This window comes from Colletotrichum orchidophilum (genome assembly GCF_001831195.1).
Source record: "Colletotrichum orchidophilum strain IMI 309357 chromosome Unknown Scaffold_1.1, whole genome shotgun sequence".
Lineage (NCBI taxonomy): Eukaryota > Fungi > Ascomycota > Sordariomycetes > Glomerellales > Glomerellaceae > Colletotrichum > Colletotrichum orchidophilum.
In genome coordinates this window covers 603,248-625,867 of record NW_019172957.1, presented here as the reverse complement: position 1 = coordinate 625,867, position 22,620 = coordinate 603,248, and the positions used below count along the sequence as shown (strand labels likewise).

The 22,620-nt window shown below is 55.9% G+C and overlaps 7 protein-coding genes across 7 annotated transcripts; 4 read left to right on the top strand and 3 right to left on the bottom strand.

The window, feature by feature from the left end:
• Nucleotides 1-329: 329 nt before the first annotated feature.
• Nucleotides 330-1,686, bottom strand: CORC01_00102 (WD repeat domain-containing protein jip5; the record flags this gene model as incomplete). The annotated part of the gene is made up of 2 exons (XM_022611760.1): nucleotides 330-1,330; nucleotides 1,419-1,686. 2 exons carry the CDS (start codon nucleotides 1,684-1,686, stop codon nucleotides 330-332), a joined length of 1,269 nt encoding a protein of 422 aa, XP_022481765.1.
• A 1,076-nt stretch (nucleotides 1,687-2,762) lies between these two features.
• Nucleotides 2,763-4,290, top strand: CORC01_00101 (glycosyl hydrolase family 18; the record flags this gene model as incomplete). Its single annotated transcript, XM_022611759.1, has 3 exons — nucleotides 2,763-3,037; nucleotides 3,125-3,433; nucleotides 3,507-4,290. Coding segments are annotated over 3 exons (1,368 nt in total), but the record flags the coding sequence as incomplete, so codon positions are not given.
• Nucleotides 4,291-7,239: 2,949 nt separating this feature from the next.
• CORC01_00100 (uncharacterized protein) lies at nucleotides 7,240-7,766 on the top strand (the record flags this gene model as incomplete). The annotated part of the gene is made up of 2 exons (XM_022611758.1): nucleotides 7,240-7,315; nucleotides 7,375-7,766. 2 exons carry the CDS (start codon nucleotides 7,240-7,242, stop codon nucleotides 7,764-7,766), a joined length of 468 nt encoding a protein of 155 aa, XP_022481763.1.
• Nucleotides 7,767-9,981: 2,215 nt separating this feature from the next.
• CORC01_00099 (glycerophosphoryl diester phosphodiesterase) lies at nucleotides 9,982-11,232 on the top strand (the record flags this gene model as incomplete). The annotated part of the gene is made up of 1 exon (XM_022611757.1): nucleotides 9,982-11,232. The coding sequence occupies one exon, from the start codon at nucleotides 9,982-9,984 to the stop codon at nucleotides 11,230-11,232; it is 1,251 nt and encodes a 416-aa protein (XP_022481762.1).
• Nucleotides 11,233-11,743: 511 nt separating this feature from the next.
• CORC01_00098 (diphthamide biosynthesis protein 2) lies at nucleotides 11,744-13,291 on the top strand (the record flags this gene model as incomplete). Its single annotated transcript, XM_022611756.1, has 1 exon — nucleotides 11,744-13,291. The coding sequence occupies one exon, from the start codon at nucleotides 11,744-11,746 to the stop codon at nucleotides 13,289-13,291; it is 1,548 nt and encodes a 515-aa protein (XP_022481761.1).
• Nucleotides 13,292-13,849: 558 nt separating this feature from the next.
• CORC01_00097 (uncharacterized protein) lies at nucleotides 13,850-14,577 on the bottom strand (the record flags this gene model as incomplete). Its single annotated transcript, XM_022611755.1, has 2 exons — nucleotides 13,850-14,413; nucleotides 14,524-14,577. 2 exons carry the CDS (start codon nucleotides 14,575-14,577, stop codon nucleotides 13,850-13,852), a joined length of 618 nt encoding a protein of 205 aa, XP_022481760.1.
• A 2,959-nt stretch (nucleotides 14,578-17,536) lies between these two features.
• Nucleotides 17,537-20,611, bottom strand: CORC01_00096 (uncharacterized protein; the record flags this gene model as incomplete). Its single annotated transcript, XM_022611754.1, has 1 exon — nucleotides 17,537-20,611. One exon carries the CDS (start codon nucleotides 20,609-20,611, stop codon nucleotides 17,537-17,539), a length of 3,075 nt encoding a protein of 1,024 aa, XP_022481759.1.
• Nucleotides 20,612-22,620: the final 2,009 nt, after the last annotated feature.

Sequence of the window (22,620 nt, the reverse complement as noted above, 5' to 3'; positions counted from 1 at the left end):
TCGGCGGGGAGCGGGGTCCGGCCGCTGCGGAGGTAACCCAAGGCCCGGCCCCGGCGTTCGAGATCGGCAATCGACAGCTGGGCCGCAAAGTGGGCAAAGGTACTTTTCCCACACAGTGTCAAGGCTTTTCATGTTTGTGGTGAAGCCATCAGCCGCCAGGGTATGCTCGTCCTTTTCAGATGAGAGGCGCAGATCTTGAGAGACTCCAAATCGCCGGTAGTAGTCACGGCAGGATCAAGATGCAACAGAGTTGAAATGGTTCCATTGGTGCTCATCCTTTTTCCTAGATGGCACTGGAGGGTATCACTAAACAGATATAATATGGCAATCTAGTCCAAACCATCAAAGCCTAGGATGCCGTGCGCGCCCATGGGGCCAAGCTTGTCGGCTCCCGTGTTCTGGCGCTTGTTTCGACGCTTTGAATCGTCGTCACTATCACTATCATCGTCGCTGTCACTGTCTGCCCGATGCTTGCCAGAGGGCTCATCGCCGCTACCGCTGTCGCTGTCGCTGTCGTCGTCACTGCCTTCTGCATCGCCCTGAAGCTCCGACAACTCCTCCCATACCTTCACCGTCTTGCCGCCAGCCGTTATCAAGCGGTTCTGGGAGTCGAAAGCAACAGAGATGACGCCTTCAACATCATCGTGTCGCAGATTCAAGGACTTGTCGACTTCCCTGGAGACCAAATCAACTACCCTGAGGCTGCCGTCCCCGAGGCCGACGACCAGCTTCTTTCCCAGCCCAAGCTCTTCAGGGACCAATGCAATGGCGTCTAGACTCTCGCCACCACTCTTCCCACCGTCGACAATGATGCGCTCCTGCTGGTCATCCCACGCGCCCTTATCCCAGACCGTGACGACTCCGGAGCCGGAACCAACAGCGACGATGCCGTTGTTCCTGTTGTTCTTGGGGCCGAGGCCGGGGACATAGGCGGCGGATAGCAATTCGTCTTCTTGGTCGTCGGAGCGGACGAGGACGCCTCTGCGCACATCGGTCACGGCGAGTGTGGTGCCTCCAATAGAAACCCATTGTTTCGAGAAGCCAGAGGTGCTCTCGGCGGAAGGAGGAAGCGGGACGATGGCGGAGACGTAGTCGGAGTGAGGGAAGTGTGTCTGCGCAGGCTTGGCCGAGGGGACACCGTCTCGCAGGTCAAAGATGTGCATGGCTCCGGAATCGCAGCCGAGCAGGAGGCTTTGGGGGCTCAGAACATGCATGAGGGTCGGGGCATCGACCTGCTTGTTCGAGGAGGGGATGGCGACCTTGGAGATGACCTTGCCAGTCGTCGGGGAGAAGTGCTTGATCAAGCCATCGGTGCCAGCAGAGTAGAGGGCTGTCGATTTCAAGAACAGAAGTCAGCCACGGTTTCGGGGAGGGTATCCCGTTGATGTTTGCAGTCCATTGCGCGCATTGCCACGTACCAGAACCGTCGTGGCTGTAGGCCAGGGCTCTGCAGCTTCCCTTGTGGCGCCTCGTGCGCCAGACGCTGTCGATAGCCCCCCGGCCACTTGATGCTATGCTCGTATCGGGATCATCAGAAGCATCGGACTCGTTGTCGCCTGAGGATGGCAAACGGAAGGTTTCGACGTGGCCGGTGGACAAGCCAACGGTCAGTAGCGGCTCGGTTGGGTGGAGGACTTGGGTGAAGACCTCGGCGGAGAGGGGGAGGGTGCAGAGGTTTTCAAACATGTTTGCTGCATCAATTGGGTCGCGGTAGCTCTTCTGCCGAAAAATTAGCTGTGGCGGTGGGCGGATGAGGCCGTAGGGAACCAAGTCGAGGCAAGGAGCTGCAGCTCGAGATTGGGACAAAGTTGGGCGAAGCTGGAGACAGCTTACTTAGACACGCGCAGCAGGAACGAAATTTTTGAGGTGAAGAACTCACCGAGGTGTGAGTACCCCACTCGAGCTCTCACCGAGCCGCAGACCGCCATCCCGCCCAGGGTGAAGTGCAGACCGGGGAGGACCTGGTCGACATGTTTGGAAGCTGCAAAACGCACAATACCCGAGCGTTCGGTTTCGCGTCTCTTTTCTTGCCGGTTCCAAGCAGACAAGATATTGGACAATCATGATAGGTAGGCTGGCTGGTAAGTAACTATGAATAGGTCCACCAGCGTCAAAGCTGCCTTCAAGTTGGTTGGGTTCACTTCGTTGGTACACACCGTAACACCCGCCACAGCCGTCGTGAAGTCACCAGCTGGTCCGGTGCAGAGATTTCGGGCTTGATTAATGGCTTTGCTGAAGAATTGAAGCTTGTTTCGATTTCTCGCTTGTCATTTATTTGCCATTTACCGCTGCGCATCCTCCTAGTCGGAAGAGTCTCGAGGTTTCCAGGTTTGAGATGAGACACACAATGAGGGGTTCATGGTACATGCCGCGCTTCCCGGTCCTCTTCAAGGTGCCTTGCCCTTATCTTAAGGTGGGCAGGTTGTTGGTACGGATACCTACAGGCTACCCGCCCTCCCTCTACCGCCCTGGAAGGCGTCATTAGAGCTCCCGTAACCTTACTTTAAGGTAGGTCGGGTAGGTAGGTAAGGTTAATTGTTGCGGGGTCCTTCCCCTGGCACACAGGTGCGCCAATGCCGCCAAACACCACTGGAGCACGGTGGGATGGCGCATCCGCCACAGCGGGGTTCCTGCACCGAGAAGATCTCGGCGAAAAGAGGAAGCTGAGGAAGAAACATCGGACACCCGGCAGCTGATTCACCTGCCGTTTCTCGTTTTCGATTGTTTCGCCCATCCTTTTGCATGTCGCGTTGTGTGGAAGACTCCTGTTATATGACTGTCTACACTTCGACCCCGACATATTCTCTCTTCCTCTCGCCTTCCGCTCTCGTCCTCATTTTCAAGCTCATGCCCGCGCTCTGCGAGAGTTTGAACATTTCGAAGCTATCCTCCCTTGCAACGTCGGCGCCAACATGAAGCTACTATTCACGGCCCTCTGCGGCCTGCTCATCCTTCTCCAATCCGCGGCAATGGCCTCCGCCCAAGAGACCGCCGAAAGGGCCGCGTCCGGCCTCAAATGCGTCATGTATCTCACTGGGTGAGTGAATGGCACTAAGGCCCATCACAAGGTGGCTTCGGCAGGTGGCCAAGGTAAACGGACATGAACCGCTAACGCCAGCCGCAGCCAACACCCCAATGTCCCCTCTAGAGAGCTCGTGTCTCACATCACCCACGTGGAGCTGGCTTTCATGAACTCGGACACCTTCAATAAGGACGTGGCCGAGTGGCCTCTCTTCACCACCGTCGACAAGGTCCGCACCCAGTTCATGCCCGGCACCAAGGTAATGGTCGCCATTGGCGGCTGGAGCGACACCAAGGGTTTCGACACCGCCGCCCGTACCCCAGAGTCGCGGAGGAAATGGGCCCAAAATGTTGCCGACATGGTCAAGGCAACCGGCGCTGACGGTATTGATATGGACTGGGAATACCCTGGGTGAGCTTCAATTTCAAGGACTGCGGTCACTCTCGAGAGATGCTGTAGAGACAACTGCTGACTCCAAGACCAGCGGTAATGGCGAAGACTACAAGGACAACACCAACGAGGAAAAGAGGTGGGAGATTGAGGCTTACCCCTTACTGCTTGAGGAGGTCCGCAGGCAGCTCCCAAGGGGCAAGCTCATCTCGGCTGCCACTCCAGGCCTCGAGCGCGACATGATTGCCTTCACCAGGGAGACGGTCCCTCGCATCGTGCGCAGCCTCGACTTCGTTAATGTCATGACCTACGACATGATGAACCGTCGAGACAACGTGACAAAGCACCACACGGGTATGGAGCTGTCCAGAATTGCCGTCGACAACTACATGGCCAGAGGAGTCCCGGCCCATAAGATCAACCTCGGCTTCGCCTTCTACACCAAGTGGTTTAAGACGACGGATTGCCCCGAGGGCAAGGAGGTCGGATGCCCGACACCCCTCATGGAGGATCCCGTCACGGGTGGGGACCTGGGCCAGACGGGAGGCTTCAGCTGGAACGATGGGGTGCAAGAAGACGTAAAGGCCTCGTTCGAGAGAGCCCAGAAGGAGGGCAAGTATGACAAGGAGGGCGGTGGGTACTACTACCTTGACAGGGCCGAGAAGCGGTTCTGGACATATGATACCCCCGATGCCATCCTGCGCAAATTCCCTGCCCTCGTTGACGACAAGAGACTCGGCGGTGTCTTTGCCTGGGGCCTGGGCGAGGACGGGCCTGAGTACAACAACCTCAAGGCGGTCAACAAAGGCCTGGCAGAGCGCAGGGGCCGAGGCAGCTTTCCCTGGGGTCCGGGCCCTCGAGAGGCTGATGAGCTGTAGGTGAGCCCTAGGCAGAGCCAATAATGCTTTGCCATCACTTTCTGCGTCAATATGTGAACGATCAAACTCACTGCCGGGTTGCGCACAGCGTCGTCAATCGTGCACCGTTGCACGTGGACTGAGAATTTTGCCTGGTGGATTAAGGCGAGTAATCCAAGGCTTGTGTGGGTTATAGTGTGGTTGGCAATGGAAAAGTTGATAATTTTCGAAGCTAATGGGTGCTCTACTCTTGCTTTCCACGTTGAGATGCTGTGGAAAAAGAAGGGGCTGAGATTCTTTGACTGGAGACCTTGGCTCTGTCTTTGACCATATCGGTGCCCTGCGTGCGGTATGCGTCCACATAGAAGATGCTGTAGCTCAAATGGTTGACAGGTTGGCCATGTGGTGCCGAGGCGGACGATAGCGTCTGCAGCTACCCTGATTGTGTAGGATTAGGGAGGTATAGGTAGTATGGTACGAGGTCTAACCACAGACTTGCGTCTCTGGCTTGCATCTGGAGATAATGTCCAACCTAGTTATTGTTTCTAGTTAGACGCCGGCTTCATCTACCAGCATTCGCGCAGAGGGTTATCAAGTTGGATAGGGTTGCTTGGCGATCTAACGAAATGCATGTCTCATCCACATGTCTTGGAATAATCCGCCCCGACGTAGTGGGGCTCAGGTGTGTCATGTGGAATGGTTGGCGCTGTGAACTTGGAGAAAAGGTACCGTCGTCAATCTTCAGGCAAAGCCTTTTATCATGTGTAGTGAGTGAGGTAGTCTAGGCCGAGGACGGAATTTGGACACGGGTACTCCATAGAAGCGAGGCAGTGGGACGAAGAAAGAGAGGGTCGAAGCTGCCGTTGCTGCCATCGGAAAATGGATAGAGGGAGGCGGAAAATGGATAGAGGGAGGCAGAGGCCCGAGGTGGGAGGCCGAGAGAAGAAGGACACGCGTAGGTAAAGGGTGGGCTTAGGTAAGAGGCTGAATGAACCTTGAAGTGAAAGGAAAGGCTGGCTGGCATAGAGCCTGGGGAAAGTCTCCAATCGGAACACTTGAATGCAGGCAGTGACTGCGAGGCAGTGGTAATGGCAAGGCGAAGTGAACGAGGGCGGAGGGCGGGAGGCAGCACTCGGCGGTCTGACAGGTTGGTGGGTGGTTGGAAGTCGGATGGAAGAGACGGGGATCGATGTCTTCCCAACCTCGACTCTTGGCCCTTGGAACCTGCCACCCTTGAGAATCTCAGCGGGTGACGGATATCGTGGTGCCGGAGCCGAGACCGGGCGGTGATGACCCGCTCTTTGCCGGCGTTGGCTTCATGTGCGCTTACCTCGATTTGGACTAGCGGCAGTTGACCTGGCACGTTTGCTCGTCAAGCTTGTGCAGCCTTCAGATGGATCATGGATGTGCTGGTGGTGTTGCCCTTGGCTTGGCTAGCACCGGTAGTTGGTTGTTCGAGTGCGGAAAGGCCGCGTGTGTGAGGGGACTGAGAGTGATTTGACTGCTGGCAATGGCTGATGGATGCACGGGTCCGCTATCCATGCCTCTGCAGCTCGGGCAAACGACTGTAGAATGCAGGGTCGCCGGAAGGTCTTGGGAGAAGTGCGGTGAAGGTTGTCAGTGGCTGCCCTTGGCTTGGGCAGCGCCTGTATGCTTGATTAGGAATGGACTGGCTGTTTCAGCTTGTGTCTCTCAAGACGAGTCGAGCTGGGGAATCTGTCACTGCAGACGAGACAGATGCAAATATGCAATGTTGAATGTAGAGGTATCCGTTGTTTTGCTTTGACGGAGGAAAAACTAGATCGTCGACTGTTCCAGCCATCACAATGTCTTGGACTATCAGGCATCCCAGACCATGATGCAATCGGGTATCTGATCTATGTGTCTGTCAAGGCTCAAGGCACCCTGAGGCCGCATGCCTCACAGGGCCGGGGTAATGTGGAAATGGTTTTCTACTTTCTTTTTATGCCGTCTCTTGCTTTTTGAAAACTTTTTTATACATCCTGAGTCGCGTTAGGCGCGCAACCGTCAACGGGCATCGATGGGTCGGCAGTGGCGTTCCGGCCCAGAACATGGTGGATGGGTCGAGTACGTAAAGCATGGCCTAAAGGTCTGGAAATACCCAGGAGATTACAGAGACACCTGACGTGACTGGACATGACATGGCACGCCTGGGTCTTGAACTCTTCCATGTCCTCAAGATTGTTTGGTTGACAGGATTTTCGCTGGGATTGCAGATGATGGAAGGTACGAGGCACATCTGGGGAATAGCGGGGTCCGCCTTTAAGCGAGAGTCATCCGCCACGATGAGTGGCCTGAAGTGGCTGAAGATTAGCGGCGACTCACTATTAGCGCCTGTGTTCATTGGTGAAAAAGCCCTGTCAGCCCTGGCGGAGGCTTTCTGAGGTTGATAATGAGGTCATGCCTACAGCCGGCGGCCTTCTCGTAACGCCTGGGACCACGTCATTCTCTGCTGCAGGTGGCCCTGTACATCCTACACGCCCCCCTTCTAACTCACCTCACACCCCCTAAGCCGCAGTGGCATTACGCATCGTCAACTCTTCACGGCTGGCCAATTCACGTTGGGTACAGAGTTCTCGGCTGATGACTACGTAGTGGTGACTTTGACCAAGCCCAACGGCGGTCTGGTTTTGCCTGGCGTGTGAAAGCCGAGCCTTTTCCTTTGCTTCTTTCTGCTGCTCCTCCACGCCCCCGTCTGACGCCATTTACTTCCTAGGTAGTTCAACAGGGAAACTCGTCCAGCACCTGTCACTTCTCTCACCCACTACTTATTCAATCCCATCGCCTCTGTCAACCTTCAATTTATTGACCACCCACTTCTCCATCGATCCAACCATACCATTTCAGCCTGCTACTATTGATACTATCGCAGACCTGTGATACCTCCCGTCAACCTCCATTATCTCCTGCCGAACGCACATAATCAGCGGCAACCGATTTAAGCTCACCATGGTTTCCCTCGTACCTCTTGCCCACATCGTGGCGGCCGTCTTTTCTATCATCGAGCTCGGCCTCACCTCATATGGTATGTTCCCTTCTCCCCGCTTTACAATACCATTTTCCCATGAACTAACACCATCACAGTCGCAAGCGCCTACAACGGCTGGAGTGGCTGGTGGTCTCACTCTCCCGATATCGTCAACTTCCTCATCTTCAACTCCATCTGGTCACTGCTGGTCCTCGCCTACGTCGGTCTAACCCCTCTGTACATGACCCGCCTCTTCCACAAGCTTGTCTCTCTTGCTCTTCTTGTCATCACCACCATCTTCTGGTTCGCCGGCGCCATCGCCCTTGCCGTCTTTGTCGGAACCCCTCACTGCGGCGCCAACACGTACTGCGGCTCAGCCCAGGCCGCCGTCGCTTTTGCCTTCTTCATCTGGGCCATCTTTATGTTCCTCACTGTCCTCGACACCCTCGAGGCCATGCGCTCGCGCGGCCACGCCACCAAGCATAACCATGCCTACCCCGGCGCTTAAACAATGACGACTGATGGCGGATTGACATGGTTCGGTTTAATTTTGAATGGCCTCTGGAATGATGTGGAAATACCCCTGAAGTATGAAACGGAGTATTGGGCTTTTGTTTTTGGGTGTGCTTAGTTACATCTAGCTGGTGTTACGGTCCGCGTTCGTTATTGAGGTTGGGTCACTGGGAACCCAAGCTACCACTTTTATAATATTATCAATTATCTGCGCAATATCCAAGTTCCATGTATGTGCAATAGCGAGCTATTCATCTAATCCATCTCCAGACCCGTCAAGACATGTTACACGATATCTGGTCTTGAATTATGCTAGAAGGTTACATGTTCATCCTCTGTTGAGACCAGTCACTTCGTTTAGGTGGTCGTGTTTGCGAGAAATCCAATTTAATTCTCCCGTAAAATATCTGAGCCACCTCTGCAAACATCCAGGGGGATGTTCGCTAGGTGTGCCAGGCGCCAAAATCCGTTGTGCTACACGATATTCCCACGCGTAGCAATGACTTGAAAGCTCACAACTGGTCTAGAGACTATGCAGGTGCGAAAGATTCTTACCCCCACTCTTCGTTCAGACGGTGAATTCCAGGATCAAAACCGACCACCAGGAAGCCTCCTGTACACCAGTAGCCATATCCCATCATCTCATAGATTTGCGAAACCCTCGAATGGTCTGTGAACCATGACTGCAAGTCAGGTCTAGGTACTGCCCTTTCCACCGGATACAAGCAATCCGTCATGACTTTGGCACTGTGTAGCACGGGCATGGTGAGTCTAGGCTTCAAACATATCCGCAGAAGCCTCCCATTAGCTTGCCCAAGGCCCTTTTTATTGAGGTTGTGGGTACATCCTCTTCCATGTCCTTCCTTAACTCAGCCCTGGCCTGATCAGGTATTCGTAAACATTTGAAGCTGTCGGAGCTTATCCAAGTCCCGGGGGTCTCCACCAATGACTCGTGGAGTTGATATAGGCGTCTTGGCGGCGATCCGCTGTGACTGCGGCCCGGGAGACTAATTATATTGCAACAGGCGGCGACGCACACTTGGGACCGGAGACGCCGGCCTTCGCTTACCGGCTCGGCGGGAATGGCCCGGGTATCTAGCCGTCCGCGCAGTGAGCACCGGTTACTGGTAGGGCTGTTCGGTCAACATGTCACCTCGGTGTGTGGTGCGGTGTGTCTGCAGGTTGGGCACGTGCATCGGGTACAACCAGTGAGGTTCACGATGCAGTGCAGCAATGATGGAGGAGGGAGGAAGGCGCGGGTGGTGAGTCTTGGGGTGTCGATGTCAACTTCCTTATCAGCCCTGGCTGCCTGGGACCGGAGCTTGGGATGGGCTCAATTGGCGAATGAGAGGACGTCCTGTCAGCACGCAGCTCTGCTCCACAGATGTTGCGGGGCCGCCAAGGACCGCTAGTGGATCCGTACCGCCGTTGACCCCTCACTGTTGCGGGACAGCTTGGAAACAACAAACTCGGGGAGCTCCTCCGCATCCCTGGAGCCGTCCAGGTTGGAGGAATTGGACATCACCTTATTTCCCTCACCCTTCGGGTTCTTCCTGTCCGATGTTTGGTACCTATTCTTTCTGTTTCTTCCAGGGCTCCGTCCTTCCATTTGACACGTGCTGATAACATGCGCATTCTACGGCCGGCCGCCGATTGCTACATTCATCCCATCCCATCCTGTTGTTGGTGTAAACCTTGTCCTTGTCCCTCGCATGTACGGGACGAATACGCCTCTAAATCATCTCGGCGAAAAGATCAGACGGCCATGCCGAGTGCAAGCATGTTGCCCGACGCAGCCCTGGGGCCCTGTCCAATCTGCAGCCTTCCGTCAACTGTTCAGCATCATGTTGTTCGACTAGCAGTGCATTGGTTATCTTATCCTACGTATTCCGCACCGGGGGCTCCCAGAGCTATCGAACATTGCAGCTGCTGGTCGTCTTGGCAAAACAACTTCGAGATTCCAGCATGGATAGATAGACTTGGGCCTACATAAGATGGAGACGCCTCGGCCTGCTTCTGCTCGTGCTGGCAGGTTTATTCCCCTTCCTGTCTTTGCTATCCTCGACTCCAGCTCCAGCTCCAGCTCCAGCTCCTGCAATTCTCGGCCTTCCTCTCGGCGAGTCCTTCGTTGATCGCCGTGTCCCTTCGTTGTGCGCGACCTCGACCAGTCACATTCCCGCCTCAACGGTTACCATTGGCCGCCAGTCAACATGCACTTCAACTATATCGTCGTCTCAGGCCTTGTGGCTGCCGCTTCCCGGCAGGTCAATGCTGTCCCCTGTCCCGAGCCGGCCCCGGTCTACAAGCCCATCACCAGCATCCAATTGGGCCCGAGACCCTACTGGTTGATCAACGACATGGATGAAGGTCCTCTCAAAGAGAAGCTGCAATCGTGCTCAGAGCAGCCCATCAAACCCTCCAACTGGAGCATTGGTCACCGTGGCGGCGGTACCATGATGATTCCGGAAGAGTCGGTCGAGTCAAACCTCGCCGGTGCCCGTATGGGTGCAGGCGTTCTCGAGTGCGACGTCGCCTTCACCAAGGACCGCCAACTGGTCTGCCGCCACTCGCAGTGCGATCTTCACACGACGACAAACATTGTCGCCATCCCCGAGCTCAACGCCAAATGCACCACCCCCTTCACTCCCGCCGCCAACGGTACGGCCGCGACCGCCAAGTGCTGCACCTCGGACATTACCGTCGCTGAGTTCAAGACTCTCTGTAGCAAGATGGATGGCTTTAATGCCTCGGCCGTCACCCCTAAAGACTTCTTGCTCGGTACCCCAAGATACCGAACCGACCTGTACGCTACCTGCGGCACTGTCATGACCCTCAAGGAGCACATTTCCATGACCAATGACTTGGGTCTACAGTTCACCCCCGAGCTCAAGCTTCCAGAGGTTAAGATGCCTTTTCAGGGAGACTACACACAAGAACAATACGCGCAGCAGATGATTGATGAGTACAAGGAAGCTGGTGTTTCCCCTGACCGTGTCTGGCCTCAGTCATTCCACTACCCTGATATCCTCTACTGGCTCAAGGCCGAGCCCGAGTTTGGCAAACAGGGCGTTCTCCTGGACGAGAGCGGAGATACTCCCGAGACCTTCCCCCTCGCCGTTGCCAACTTGACCGAGTTCGCTGCTGCTGGTGTCAGGATAATTGCCCCTCCTTTATACTACCTCGTTACCGTGGAAGACGACAAGATTGTGCCTAGTACATATGCAATCAAGGCCAAGGAGCTAGGCCTCAAGATCATCTCGTGGTCTCTGGAGCGTTCAGGCTTCCTAGGAGACGAGAGCAAGGGTGGCTACTACTACACCTCCATCGCCAACGTCACCAACAACGACGGCGATGTTTACAATCTGCTCCACGTTCTTGCCCAGGATGTTGGTGTCTTGAGCATTTTTTCGGACTGGAGTGCCACTGTCACCTACTACGCCAACTGCTTTGGCCTGTTTTAGGTGCCTCTGAGGAGCATGATGAGAGAACTGCTTCCAGACAAGCGGACATGAGAGGACATTTCCTAGGAATACCGCGATGTTGACGATAACGAGCAAAGTTGAGATGGCAATTATAGATCATGTTGGAAAGCATGTAATGATATTAATGCCAATACACAAATCGCAACGAGAGTACTCGACTCCAAATCTCCGCATGACTAATTGTACTCTCTCCTCCTTTTGCCAACAAACAAAATGGAGGTTGTGCCCTTTGTATTGTAATTCAAAGTCGAACAATAGAAGACGTTTATGGCCTCCCACCGTGTACTTTGGAAGAATTTGACCGATGGAATGGCAAGACTTCCCGACACGCGGTGGGTACACATCCAGCCAAGTTACACCGAACTCACCGATAGGGTGAGTCGGGGTCTGATCTTGAACTTGGTACCCCGCCATTAGCGCAACCCCGCCATCGACCGATTCCTTTTCCACACCCGTCACCAGAAAACTTTTCTCGCAGAAGCCGGCGGCCATGACAGAACTCTCAGCGGCGCCCGTCCTCTCGACACCCGCCGAACACATTTTCGAAGACCCGACGCCTCCGCCTCCGCCTCCACCCACCGCGGTGCGCACCCAAGATGAACTCGCGTCCGTCTACGAGATCGAGCGCACGGCGCGCGAGATCAAGGACGGCGGCTGGAACCGCGTTGCCCTCCAGTTCCCCGACGCCATGCTGCGCGACGCCTCGTGGGTCGCAGAGGCGCTGACGGAAGCCCTGGGCGGCAGCGAAACCCATCGAGTGTACATCCTCGCCGACACATCCTACAGCGCCTGCTGCGTCGACGAGATCGCGGCCGAGCACGCCGAAGCCCAGATTGTCGTACACTACGGTCGTTCATGTTTGTCGCCGACGTCGAGGCTACCGGTCATCTACGTCTTCACGCGGCACACCCTCGACATCGACCAGGCGGTCGAGGCCTTCTCCAAAGAATTCCCCGACAAGCAGCACAGAGTGGTCGTGGTAGCCGACGTTACGTACCAGGACCACGTCGCTCCGCTCGCCGCGACACTGCGCTCTGCCGGCTACACAGAGTTGCTGCACACCGAAGTGACACACGACCCAACCGGCACAATCCCGAACCGCAAGGTCGTCGACGACTCTTCCTCCCGAGGCGCCTCCGCAACGACCGAACTGTCCCAATACTCCCTCTTCCACATCTCGACACCGCCCCCGGCGCTCCTCCTCGCCCTCCAGACCCGCATGGCCTCGCTCCACGTCCTCTCGACGCCGAGCCTTACGACCGACGACCCGACGCGGACAACAAATGCTCTTCTTCGTCGGCGCTTTGCGCGCGTCCTGACACTTGCCACGGCCGGTGTGGTGGGCATCCTCGTCAACACGCTCTCCGTGTCCAACTACCTCGGTAGCATCGACCTCCTCCGCCGGCGTATCGCCGAAGCGGGAAAGAAGAGCTACACGGTCGTGGTGGGCAAGCTGAACGCCGCGAAGCTGGCCAACTTTGCCGAGGTCGACGGCTGGGTCGTCGTGGGGTGCTGGGAAAGCGGCCTGGTGGAGGAGGATGCTGGGTTCTTCAAGCCCGTCATCACACCCTTTGAGATGGAGGTGGCGCTGAAGCCCGAGAGCGAGCGCGTGTGGGGCCTCGAGTGGTGGGGTGGTATCGAGAAGATGGACCACGACGCGGTCAGGCAGGAGGAGGAGGAGCTGGACGAGGACGAGTCGGCGCCGCCAGAGTACGACCTGCGCACCGGCAAGCTCGTGGCCAGCCGGCCGATGAGGATGCTGGTACGGTCGGCCAACGGTGACCCCAAGACCGGCGATAGCGGGGAGGAAAGCAGCAGTAGCAAGACGCCTGGGCAGTCGGCGTTGGTGAAGCGTGAGGTGGGCGAGGTGGCCACTATCAATGGTGTGCTTAGTCCCGGTGCCGAGTATCTGCGTTCGCAAAGAACGTGGCAGGGTCTCGGGACGGACTACGACGAGGAGAATAGTACCGTCGTCGAGGAAGGCCGCAGCGGTGTTGCGCGGGGTTATACGGTTGGCGAGGATGCTGGTAGGGCATGAAGAAGAGTGACGATTGACGGGTTATTTTAAATCGGCGCAAGACATGGTAACAAAAAATAGACACTGGTGAGGACTGCGAGATACCAAATTTCTTCATCATCAACCGATGTCCTACTTATTGCTACTCTACAGCGTGATTTAGCCCGTGTACCAAACGGATAATACGCTCGGTCGGCCTAGCCAGACCGCCGTTTCTAGTCTTAACTGGAAAGGGAAATGGACAGGCAATCGGAAGCTTGTAAATTGAGACGGAAGGCCAGCAATGAGGCTGAGCACGGGAGAAAGGAAATCCTTTGAATCAATGCCGTTAAATTCGTCATCATTAATGAATATGCCATCCATTACCTGCGCCGGGGTCGCTGAAATTATATGACAATCCCTGAGCATTGGTATGCTCCTTCCATCCTATCGTATCATTTCATGGTATCTTATCTTGTCTTGTTATTTTGTTGTTCTCGTTCTTGTACATTTCGTCAAATTTCCTCCAAAAAAAAAAAAAAAGAATTAAACGATGCGCTTTTCACCGTTCTCGGTTGGGAGGGTCTCAGACGGAGGGTCTCAGACGTAGACACGGCGGTGGGAGTGGGAGTGGGAGTGGGAGCTGCGACGGCTGTGGGAGCGGTGGCTGTGAGAGCGGTGACGGCGGTGACGGCCGTGGTGGTAGGACTTGCGCTCGTAGCTGGAGGAGAGACGGTCGCCGTGCATCCAGGCGAGGACTGCGGTGAAGAAGAAGAGGATGGTGTTGATGATGCCAAATACCCATGAGGCCTTGAGCATGGCGCAGGGCTTGTCGGTGAAGATATTGAAGCGGGGGCCGGAGATGGTGAAGAGGCCCGGGAAGTTTGCGGCCCAGCGGCCGTCGCGTGCGAGGTTGGTGCAGTTGACGTAATTGATGCCGCGCAGGTACCAAACTGCGGCGATGAAGGCGCCGACGAACCCGAGGTCAATGACTGCGACGAAAAGTGCGTTTGTGCTGCTGCGGTGATAGCTGAAGAGGGTGAAGATGGCCCAAGCGAGGGCGAGGACGGAGACGATGAAGAGGACAAGGATGGAATCGGGTACGATGACGTTATGCTTTACGAAGCCGTCGACGAACCAGGCGAGCATGCCCATTGTCGGGATCTGTAATGTCGTGTTAATAATGAGGTACTGAGTCAGGTCTCGAGACGGCGGCCGATTATGGTGATGATGTTGTTGGTGTTGAACACTGATATATAAGTGAGAAGACGTACCAAGGTAATGATTTGGAAGAATCGCGTCGCCGCGAACAGCACGGCGAACAGCATGCTGGGCGGTAGGTAGCCTAGACGGCTGGGCAAAGAGCTGCTGATTGCTGTGTGGAAAAGATATGACGGGATGCAACGGGATGCGTTGGCGGTGGTGGTGTTGCGCTTGCGACTGGCGACGGAGATCTAAGGGTTCGAGACAGACGGACAGTCAGACAGACCAGATAGTCGAGCCAGAGACAAAAGGCGGCCGGTCGACGGAAGCTACCAAGGTAGTAGGAGAACAGAGAAGCGAACGCGTGCAGATTTTTTTTTTTTGGCTCGTGTTCTTTTTTCTAGAGCCCTTTCAGATGAACGGACGGGTGGTTGGGATGGGGTGGGAGGGCGGTTAAATAAACACATAAACAAGGTGCGCCTTGGGTGTGTGTGAGAGGTGTGAGCCAGAAACTGAGCCAATGCAAATGCAGGTCGGGTTTGGGTTTGGGGTCAGCAAGTCACTTAAGTCATGACAAGCCATCCCGGGTGGGCAGCAGCAGCAGATTGGACCAGGGTGAGGAAAAGAGAGAGAGAGAGGGTGGGAGCCAAAAAAGCAAGGCAACGTGCAATGCCAAGTTTATTTCGCAGCAGTAGTTGTGGTGGTGGTGTTGTTGGTGTTGGTGTGGTTGTTCAAATGGGGAGGTTGGGCTGGATCGCAGTCGCAGTCAAGGATGGTTAACGGTCATGGATGGAGAAGCAGCGGAAGGTAAGGTACCTGAGCATCAGGTCGACTGCGATGGCAGGGCAGAGCTTTTGCTGCAAGATGCCGGTTGCCCGTTTCCCGCTTTCTTCGCTATGCTTCTCACTCCCACTCCCACTCCCGCTCCCTCTCACTCTCACTCTCATTCTTATGCTCCCTCTCAACCGTACCTTTGCTCACCTTGCCTGGATACAAGTATTCTCCGACTACGGGTGGGAGATGGGACGGAATAGGCACGAACGGGGATGAAGGCCTCACAACGTCACAAACGCAAGATTTTACATGGATCTGGAACCAGAAATAGGAGGGTTACGGCTGCGCAGCTCGGTGCAGCGGTTCGCCCTCTTGCAAGCATGGCATGGCACGGCCTTGCTTGACGGCTGTCTCCAGGGGCCGTCAAACAATAACACGGACCGCGGCCAAGGCATTTTGCAGAGCGGGAGCCCGAGCACCTTTACTTCACACTTTCGTCTTACGGTCTTACCCACCAATTCATTCACATCCGTACCTTAATATTGCCTGAGCTGAGGTCAGTCACTCGAGGGTCGCGGGAAGGTGCCTGCAAGGTGAGAGATGTTTGCTGAGGTGCGTCACTGGCCATGACGTCGGCGATCGGCGTCCCCTCTGTCCCCTTTTGGCCAACGCCTTGCCTGTTCCTTCCACCTTCCACCCTCTAAACGGCCGGCTATCCACGTGCTCGGGATAAGGTACCTTATCTCGAGGTAGGTTCCGTGGTGCCTTGAAACAGATGGGCAAGCAAGGGAAAGACGGCAACAAGCTTCCAATTTCATTCGCGAGTTGCTCACGGCGGCTGTACATGGTCGTCATCTTACAGATGAGGCTGCCTGTTGCAGAATGAAGGTGAACCATCCAGGCGATGCGCTCATTCGCTGCTGAATCTTTGCCCTACCAATCCTGTCCATCGCATCGTCCATCTCGTTTACTGCGGGAGCAGAACCCGACGAGACGAGTTTGGTTTCCCGGCCAGCAAGACCGTCCAGAGTCTCAGTCTCGGCACAGTTCACGTCTAGACCCGCGGACCCCAAGCCTCAACCCTGAAAGAGCAAACAACTCATCCAAAGTGGGGTTTTGCAATACTCCCAGCCAATCCAGGCCCTTCCCACTCCCCCCCGGCACTCATGGATCGAGGAGCCACTCTAACCTAAAATCGGCGGGGCTGGTCATCATCCACCATCCTCCACCATGCTTCCAACTTTTTTCCTCCAACTATCTTGTCATCTCACGCATTCGCTTGGGTGTATTCCTTGCTCTCTACCCGTACGGTGAGAAAATTACTCCGTACTTCCCTTGACCGCCAATGGAACGCGACGTGCTTCCCAGTCCTCAGGTACCCCTGTTGTACAGCGTGACAAGCAAAGAAAGAGACAAAAGAAGAGTGGAGGTGATGAGGTGGCTGGGCCTGTGCCGGCCTCGACCGTGTTGCACACCTGCGATAAGGTACCCCCGGCCGTTGGGGGGGGAAACATCCAGTCCCACTCGAGTCCCATCGTGTCATCGTCTCCCACCTCGCCTGTTCCCATCCACTCCGCTTCGCCGGCCACGGCTTCACTCTCACGGCCCGCCCCAATATGGCCCACGTGGGGACTACGAGAAACAAGGGGGGCCGGCCCTCTCTCTCCGACTCCGAGCCATGTTGCCTCACTCAACTTGCCTTACCTAATACAACAAGGTGACCCGACCCAGGTAGGTGAACCACGTCGACACTGCTATCGACTCTTCATCATCACCAAAAACAAACATTTGTGTCTGAAATGCCTCCAAGCCCATACCCGAGTTCTTCTGATCCCAATCCTCCCTCTGCTTGCTTACCTGCGACGGTCCTCTTGACTTGATGATACCTTACCTGGGCCATCCTGAAGCATACATAGGTTCACATCTCTCACAACTTGCTGCTACCCTATTGTTTAAGCTATCCAGTATCCGTACGGGGTAGTCATTCATGTCTTATTAGATCAAAACAATATAACTAACATTAGCGGGTATCACTCAATCAACGTGGCTTTCTCCAACTTTTGCGTCCATCGCCGAAAAAAAAAACAAAAAGGGGGGAATCCTCGAAACCAAACCAAGAAATATACCAGTATCCATCCGATATCTCGCTTGCTTTGCCATGATCCCGTCCCACTCTAGTTCCTTCATGGCTTGTTTCCCCAGATCATGACCACGGCCTGGGCCCAGAATACTGTATATATACACATGGTCTTATCGCCCCATCACGCGGCAAGCCGGCTCTAACGCCAGATTGGCCTGGCCTCGTCCACCTTACGGCTCGTGATCATCAATAACGTCCAAATCAAAGTCCCGGATTCGCGGCGCCATGCTGTCCGTCTCGGACCCCTCGCGCTTCACTCTTCCGATATTATACCCACCCCGTGCGCTTTTTCTATCCAACGTGTCGTCGAGCGCAAGGAAGCCGCCCGATCCCGTGATATTGCTCGGCAAAGGAAGTGACTGCTGCTCGTGGTACGGGGTACCGGACCGCGCATAATTCCCATGCGAGCCATTGGTATCCAAGAGGGCGCTAAAGTCGCGCCTACGGATGGGTAGTTCTATGCCCTCACCTCGGTCCACGCCGGCGCCGGCGCCGCCAAATGTGGTGGCACTGCGCATGCTTCCTGGTCCGCCACCCAGCCCCTTGACGTTGTCTCGCGATTGCGCCCGCTTCATGTTTGTGCCGGGCCGACTGGATGCAGGCGTACGGATGCTGCTGGCCGTATCGCTCTCGCTGACGACGCTGTACGCCGAGCTGAAGTGAGGCGCCGAACCTGCCGAGTGGACGGAACGGGTCCCGGTAGTCTGATACCCGGAGCCCCGCGATGTTGTCGAGGCCGGGGCGCGCGGGTACGCAAACGGACGGGCGAGGTTGTGGACGGGGCTGGTGTTGCCTGATCCGCCCGAACTCTCAGCACCACTGTTGTTTGGCGTGTTCCAGCTGTGCTGTACCATCCAGCAGTGGGATAGCTCGTGCGAGGCCTCGTCTGTCGTGCTGGAGCCCTTCCATGGAGGGACTCTCGTGCCCCTCAGGCGGGGAGATAGATGATACGGGACCTCATCGCGGTATCGCACGTTGGGGGCGTCTACCGAAACACTCGCTAGCGTCTGGAGAATACCATAGATTAGGACCCAACGTCCACGTCGAGCTACGGCCGGGTCGACCTCGGTTACGCTGTCGCCCTTTTCGAATTTGACAAAGGCGTCAATAAGGTCCGACTGCGTGAAGTCAGAACCGAGAATATAAATGTTAGTAGCCTCGGTGTACGCCAGTTGAACTCGTCGTTCCAAGGCGCCCGCTCGGCCGCCGTTATTGGCACCTGCGCCCGTCTTCTTCTTGAACATGGAGCTCTCCTTTGACGGTGCGGGTGGAATGGACTCGGGCACCATGGGGTACGGGTGCGGAATGTGTGGGAACCGTAGCTTATTGTCGAACTCGACGAGGATGTCCGTGACGGGAATGTCGACATCGGCATCGAACCCTTTGTCCTTTTCACTCTGCATCATCCATTTGCGCCCTGATCGCGCTTCAGACATGTCCCACACGATATCGCGGTTGACGAGGTAATCGTAGAGCGCCCCAAAGTCCCTTTGCAACGATTGTGCCACACTCCTCGTAAGCCACATGTCCTCGCCGTCGGAGTCGGGAAGCCCCGCTGTTTGCGCAGGTGGCCACGCTCCTCGCGAACGAACGTAGTGGTTCAGGAAGAACTTTTGTAAACGGTCCGCGGCTGCCTTTGCCTGCCCACCGACACCAGCCGGCCACATATCGCCGTACTGAAACTCGGCCAGTCGTTCTTCAGCCGCTTGTACGCGAAGCTGCGTCTCCAGGCATGCTCGCTCCAGGAGCGCGCGAGTGATGGGTGTGAGGTCTTTGAAATCGGCGCACGTCTCCAGCTGGCTATACATCCCGGCGCAGTGCAGAAAACTCTCCCGCCAGCCCTCTTCCCAACGCACAGCTGACCCTTCAGACCATGCCAGCAAGCTAACGGCCGTTTCCGGGTCGTTGCGGACATCGTCTATTCCCCGAGCTGACAGATAGTTCAAAATCATGCCCACATTGTCCGCATCTGGAGGCATGTAGGCGTCTAATCGCATGTGAAGGTCGGAAAGAGCCTGATGGAGGGTCAATCCGACGAGGGACGCGTGGTAAAGCAAGGCGAAAACATTTCGTGTCGTGATGTGGCTCCTGAGCTGTTCCGTCTTGGTCATGTTGGCCGGGGTCGGGAAGTACATTTCGTATGAAATCTGCCCATCAGCTTCGCCGAGATCCTCCGAGATGGGCGGTGTCGGTTGCCCCCCGCGCATGTGCGGCCGGAGCATTGGCGGTGCGCCCTGCGGGGATGGGAGCATGTAGATGTCTTCCTCGGTCGTGCCCTCCCGCAGTAGCGTTATGAGGTACCTCGACTCGGTCGCTTCGATTATGTGTGAGGATAGTCTAAAAGATGGATTCGGCCGCGGGGCTTGGCCTTTGTGCCCAAAGAAGACGAGGACATCGCCATTGGGGTCCCACAGCTCGGGGTCTTTACGAAGCTTGTTCCACCTCTGAATAGGTCTTCCGGCGCCGATCCATCGCTTAATAGGCGGCGTTGTCGGTACGGGAGGCAGTTTCGATGCCGGCGGCGGTGATGTGGGCAAGTCCATATCTTGATGGCGCATGTGTTGATGCATGTGCTGCATGTGCTGCTGCTGCTGCTGTTGCTGTTGCTGTTGTTGCTGTTGTTGCTGTTGTTGATGCTGCATGTGCATCTGCCTCTGCATATGTATTTGCTGCATCGTGTCCATGTTGAATTGTTCATAAGTATATTCGGGCTCAGTGGGCGACATTGAGGCTGCATTCTGATGCTGGCCCGGCCGTACGGTGGCGACGGATTCGGGACGGAAGTCGGGTTCCTTGTCCTTGCGTTTAAAAGTGAAAGTTTTGGCCAGGCCCCTCCGTACGTCCTCGCTCCTCTTGTCCAGCCTGCTTCGCAAACCCGACTTCTCGATGCCCGAGACATCTTCCGTCTTGATGGTGGGTCTCCGGGCGCGGGCGTAGGCGAAGTCGTCAAGGGGGCCGGAGCTCCCGTCGCGACGACCGCCCTCACTGCTTCCACTGCCACTGCCTATGCTGGGGGTGCCGGGTTTGATGTCGCGGGGAGGCTCCGAGAACTTGAGGAAGCGGGCATTGGTGGTGCCGATGCCGGTACCAACGGGTAAGGAAGCTCCGGTCTGGGGAAGAGGAAATTCGGGAATGGTGAGGTCCTCGTACTCGCCGATTACGCCCCCGGTATTTGATCTTGCCCTCGCCTTTTCCTTCTCGGCCTGGGTGATCTTCTTGCGCACATAGGCGCTTCGGCCGGACATGTCGGCGAGTGGATTGCCGGCGATGAGGCCAAGCTCACGAAGAGCTGCTCACGCGCTGTGGACGGCCCAGCTCTAGTCAGAATGCGCTACAGGTCTCCCGGGAGGTGTTTGTGGGTGAGAGAATGCCGTTGCGACTACAGCGGTGGATGATGTAGTTGCTGGGGATGCGACGAGAGCTGCACGCAGTGTATTCGTACAGAGGGAGACGGAAAGAGAGTACGCGTGAATGGGAGAGAGGAACGGAGACAGAGGTGACTGACTGACAGGCAGTCCCCAGAGTCAAGATAAGATAAGACGACCCAAAAGTCCCCTGTACCTTAACCTGAGATTCTGGCAGGTGCCCGCCTTGCCTTACCTTAAGGTACTGTCAGATACCTTAGGGTGCAGAGGTGCAGAGGTATGGGAGTACAGATTACCCTAATTGGGTAAGGTGCTTTGAGCAGATAAGGTACCCTGGGTGGAACAACCTGGAAGGTGTATTGGTGGGCTCGGTACGTACTCAGGATGAGCAATGAAGGAGCTCCGATAAGGATGGCGGGGATGGAGAGCGGGAAGAATCAGCGAGTGGAAAGTGCAGCGCTCCTTGAGCCTTCAGGACGTTTAGTGTGGTCGGGTGGGTGCCTTGCAATTTGCAGCGGGGGGGGCCCAGCCTGTTTGGGGTAGAAGGTTCCGGGAGCCAATGGCGCTTGCTGCTTGCTGTTGTGGCGTGTCGTTCCCCAAATGACGGTCCGTTTTAGGGTGGCTTGAGCAGATGTGGTGCGTCTGTTGCGCCCGCTGAGATGGGTGGATGCGGCCGAGTTTTCCCTCCTTTGGGTTTTCGTCTGTTTCCTTCTTTGCAACACCTGTTGCTTCTTTTCTTTTCCCCGAGGTTGTTTCCCAATGAGCCTAGCCGTCTTCCTTTTCTCAATGTTTTCCTCCTCAGATGAATGGGGACTTCGGGCAACTAAAAGCGCTCGCTCATTAGCTTGTTGTTCGGAATTCGCCCCTTCGAGGGAGCGACGAGGCTGAGGGGGCTGCGACAAGTAAAGAGAACGGTCTCCTACGTACCTACAATTCGTGGGTCCTTTCGGGCACCGAAGGCGTGTTGGTGAGATGAGATGAGAGCAAAGAAGTTGAGAAGGCTGTGAAATCAACATTCAAAATGAGACGTGATGCGACGAGCTCTCTCCGCAACAGCATCCAGTTCGTTTCCAACGGCCGAAAATTGCCAAGGCGACGTGGCGCGTACTCGATTTAAATAGGCCTCTCAGAGAGGAAGAGAGAAAGATACGGAGAGACAGCAGAGTCGAGAGGCTATCGTCGTTTCCGGACGGGATTCGCGCCACCGCTCAGGTTTCGGATTCTGCTCGAAGGATCCCTTTCCATCCGTAGTGTCGTAGCGATTGCGTTGAGAGCGCCCGTTTGTACGCAGCTAGCTGTCGTTCGGCCGGCCCGGTGAGATATTGGAATCAATCGGTTCTCGGACAGCTTCGTTGCGTCCGCGCGTGGCTGATCCGGTCGTGAGTAACGATGGATGACCGCCAAGAGGGCAACAAAACAAGAAACAAAGCGGCAGAAGCAAAGCAAGACACCGGGTCGCACGCGGACCAGGTAAGCTGGCTGACACTGAGACGGAGACGGAGACGGCGACAGAGACGAGGACGCAGACTAAGACGCACGACGCAAGACGCAAGACGGAGAAAGGAGGGGGGGCATCTCCCCCAGATATTCAAGTCACGTCTGCTCCGCGTCGCCTTTGCGGCTTTGCCTTCGCGGCTGGGCCAACCTGAGAAACGCCCGTTGACATGTACCTTGCCCTGCTCGGCCTTACATGACCTTGCTTACCTTGGCTTGGGACCGACCATACGGATACAGCCCTTACTGAACCTGGCATCCTCCGCCGTCCTTGTCCGCCGTCCCCTCCGTCGGCATCTGCACACGCGAGAGCTAGAAACACCGAGTTTACCCAGGCAGGTATGCTGCCATCCACAATACCTACTGTATGCCTGGGAGACTTGCTGCTCAACATT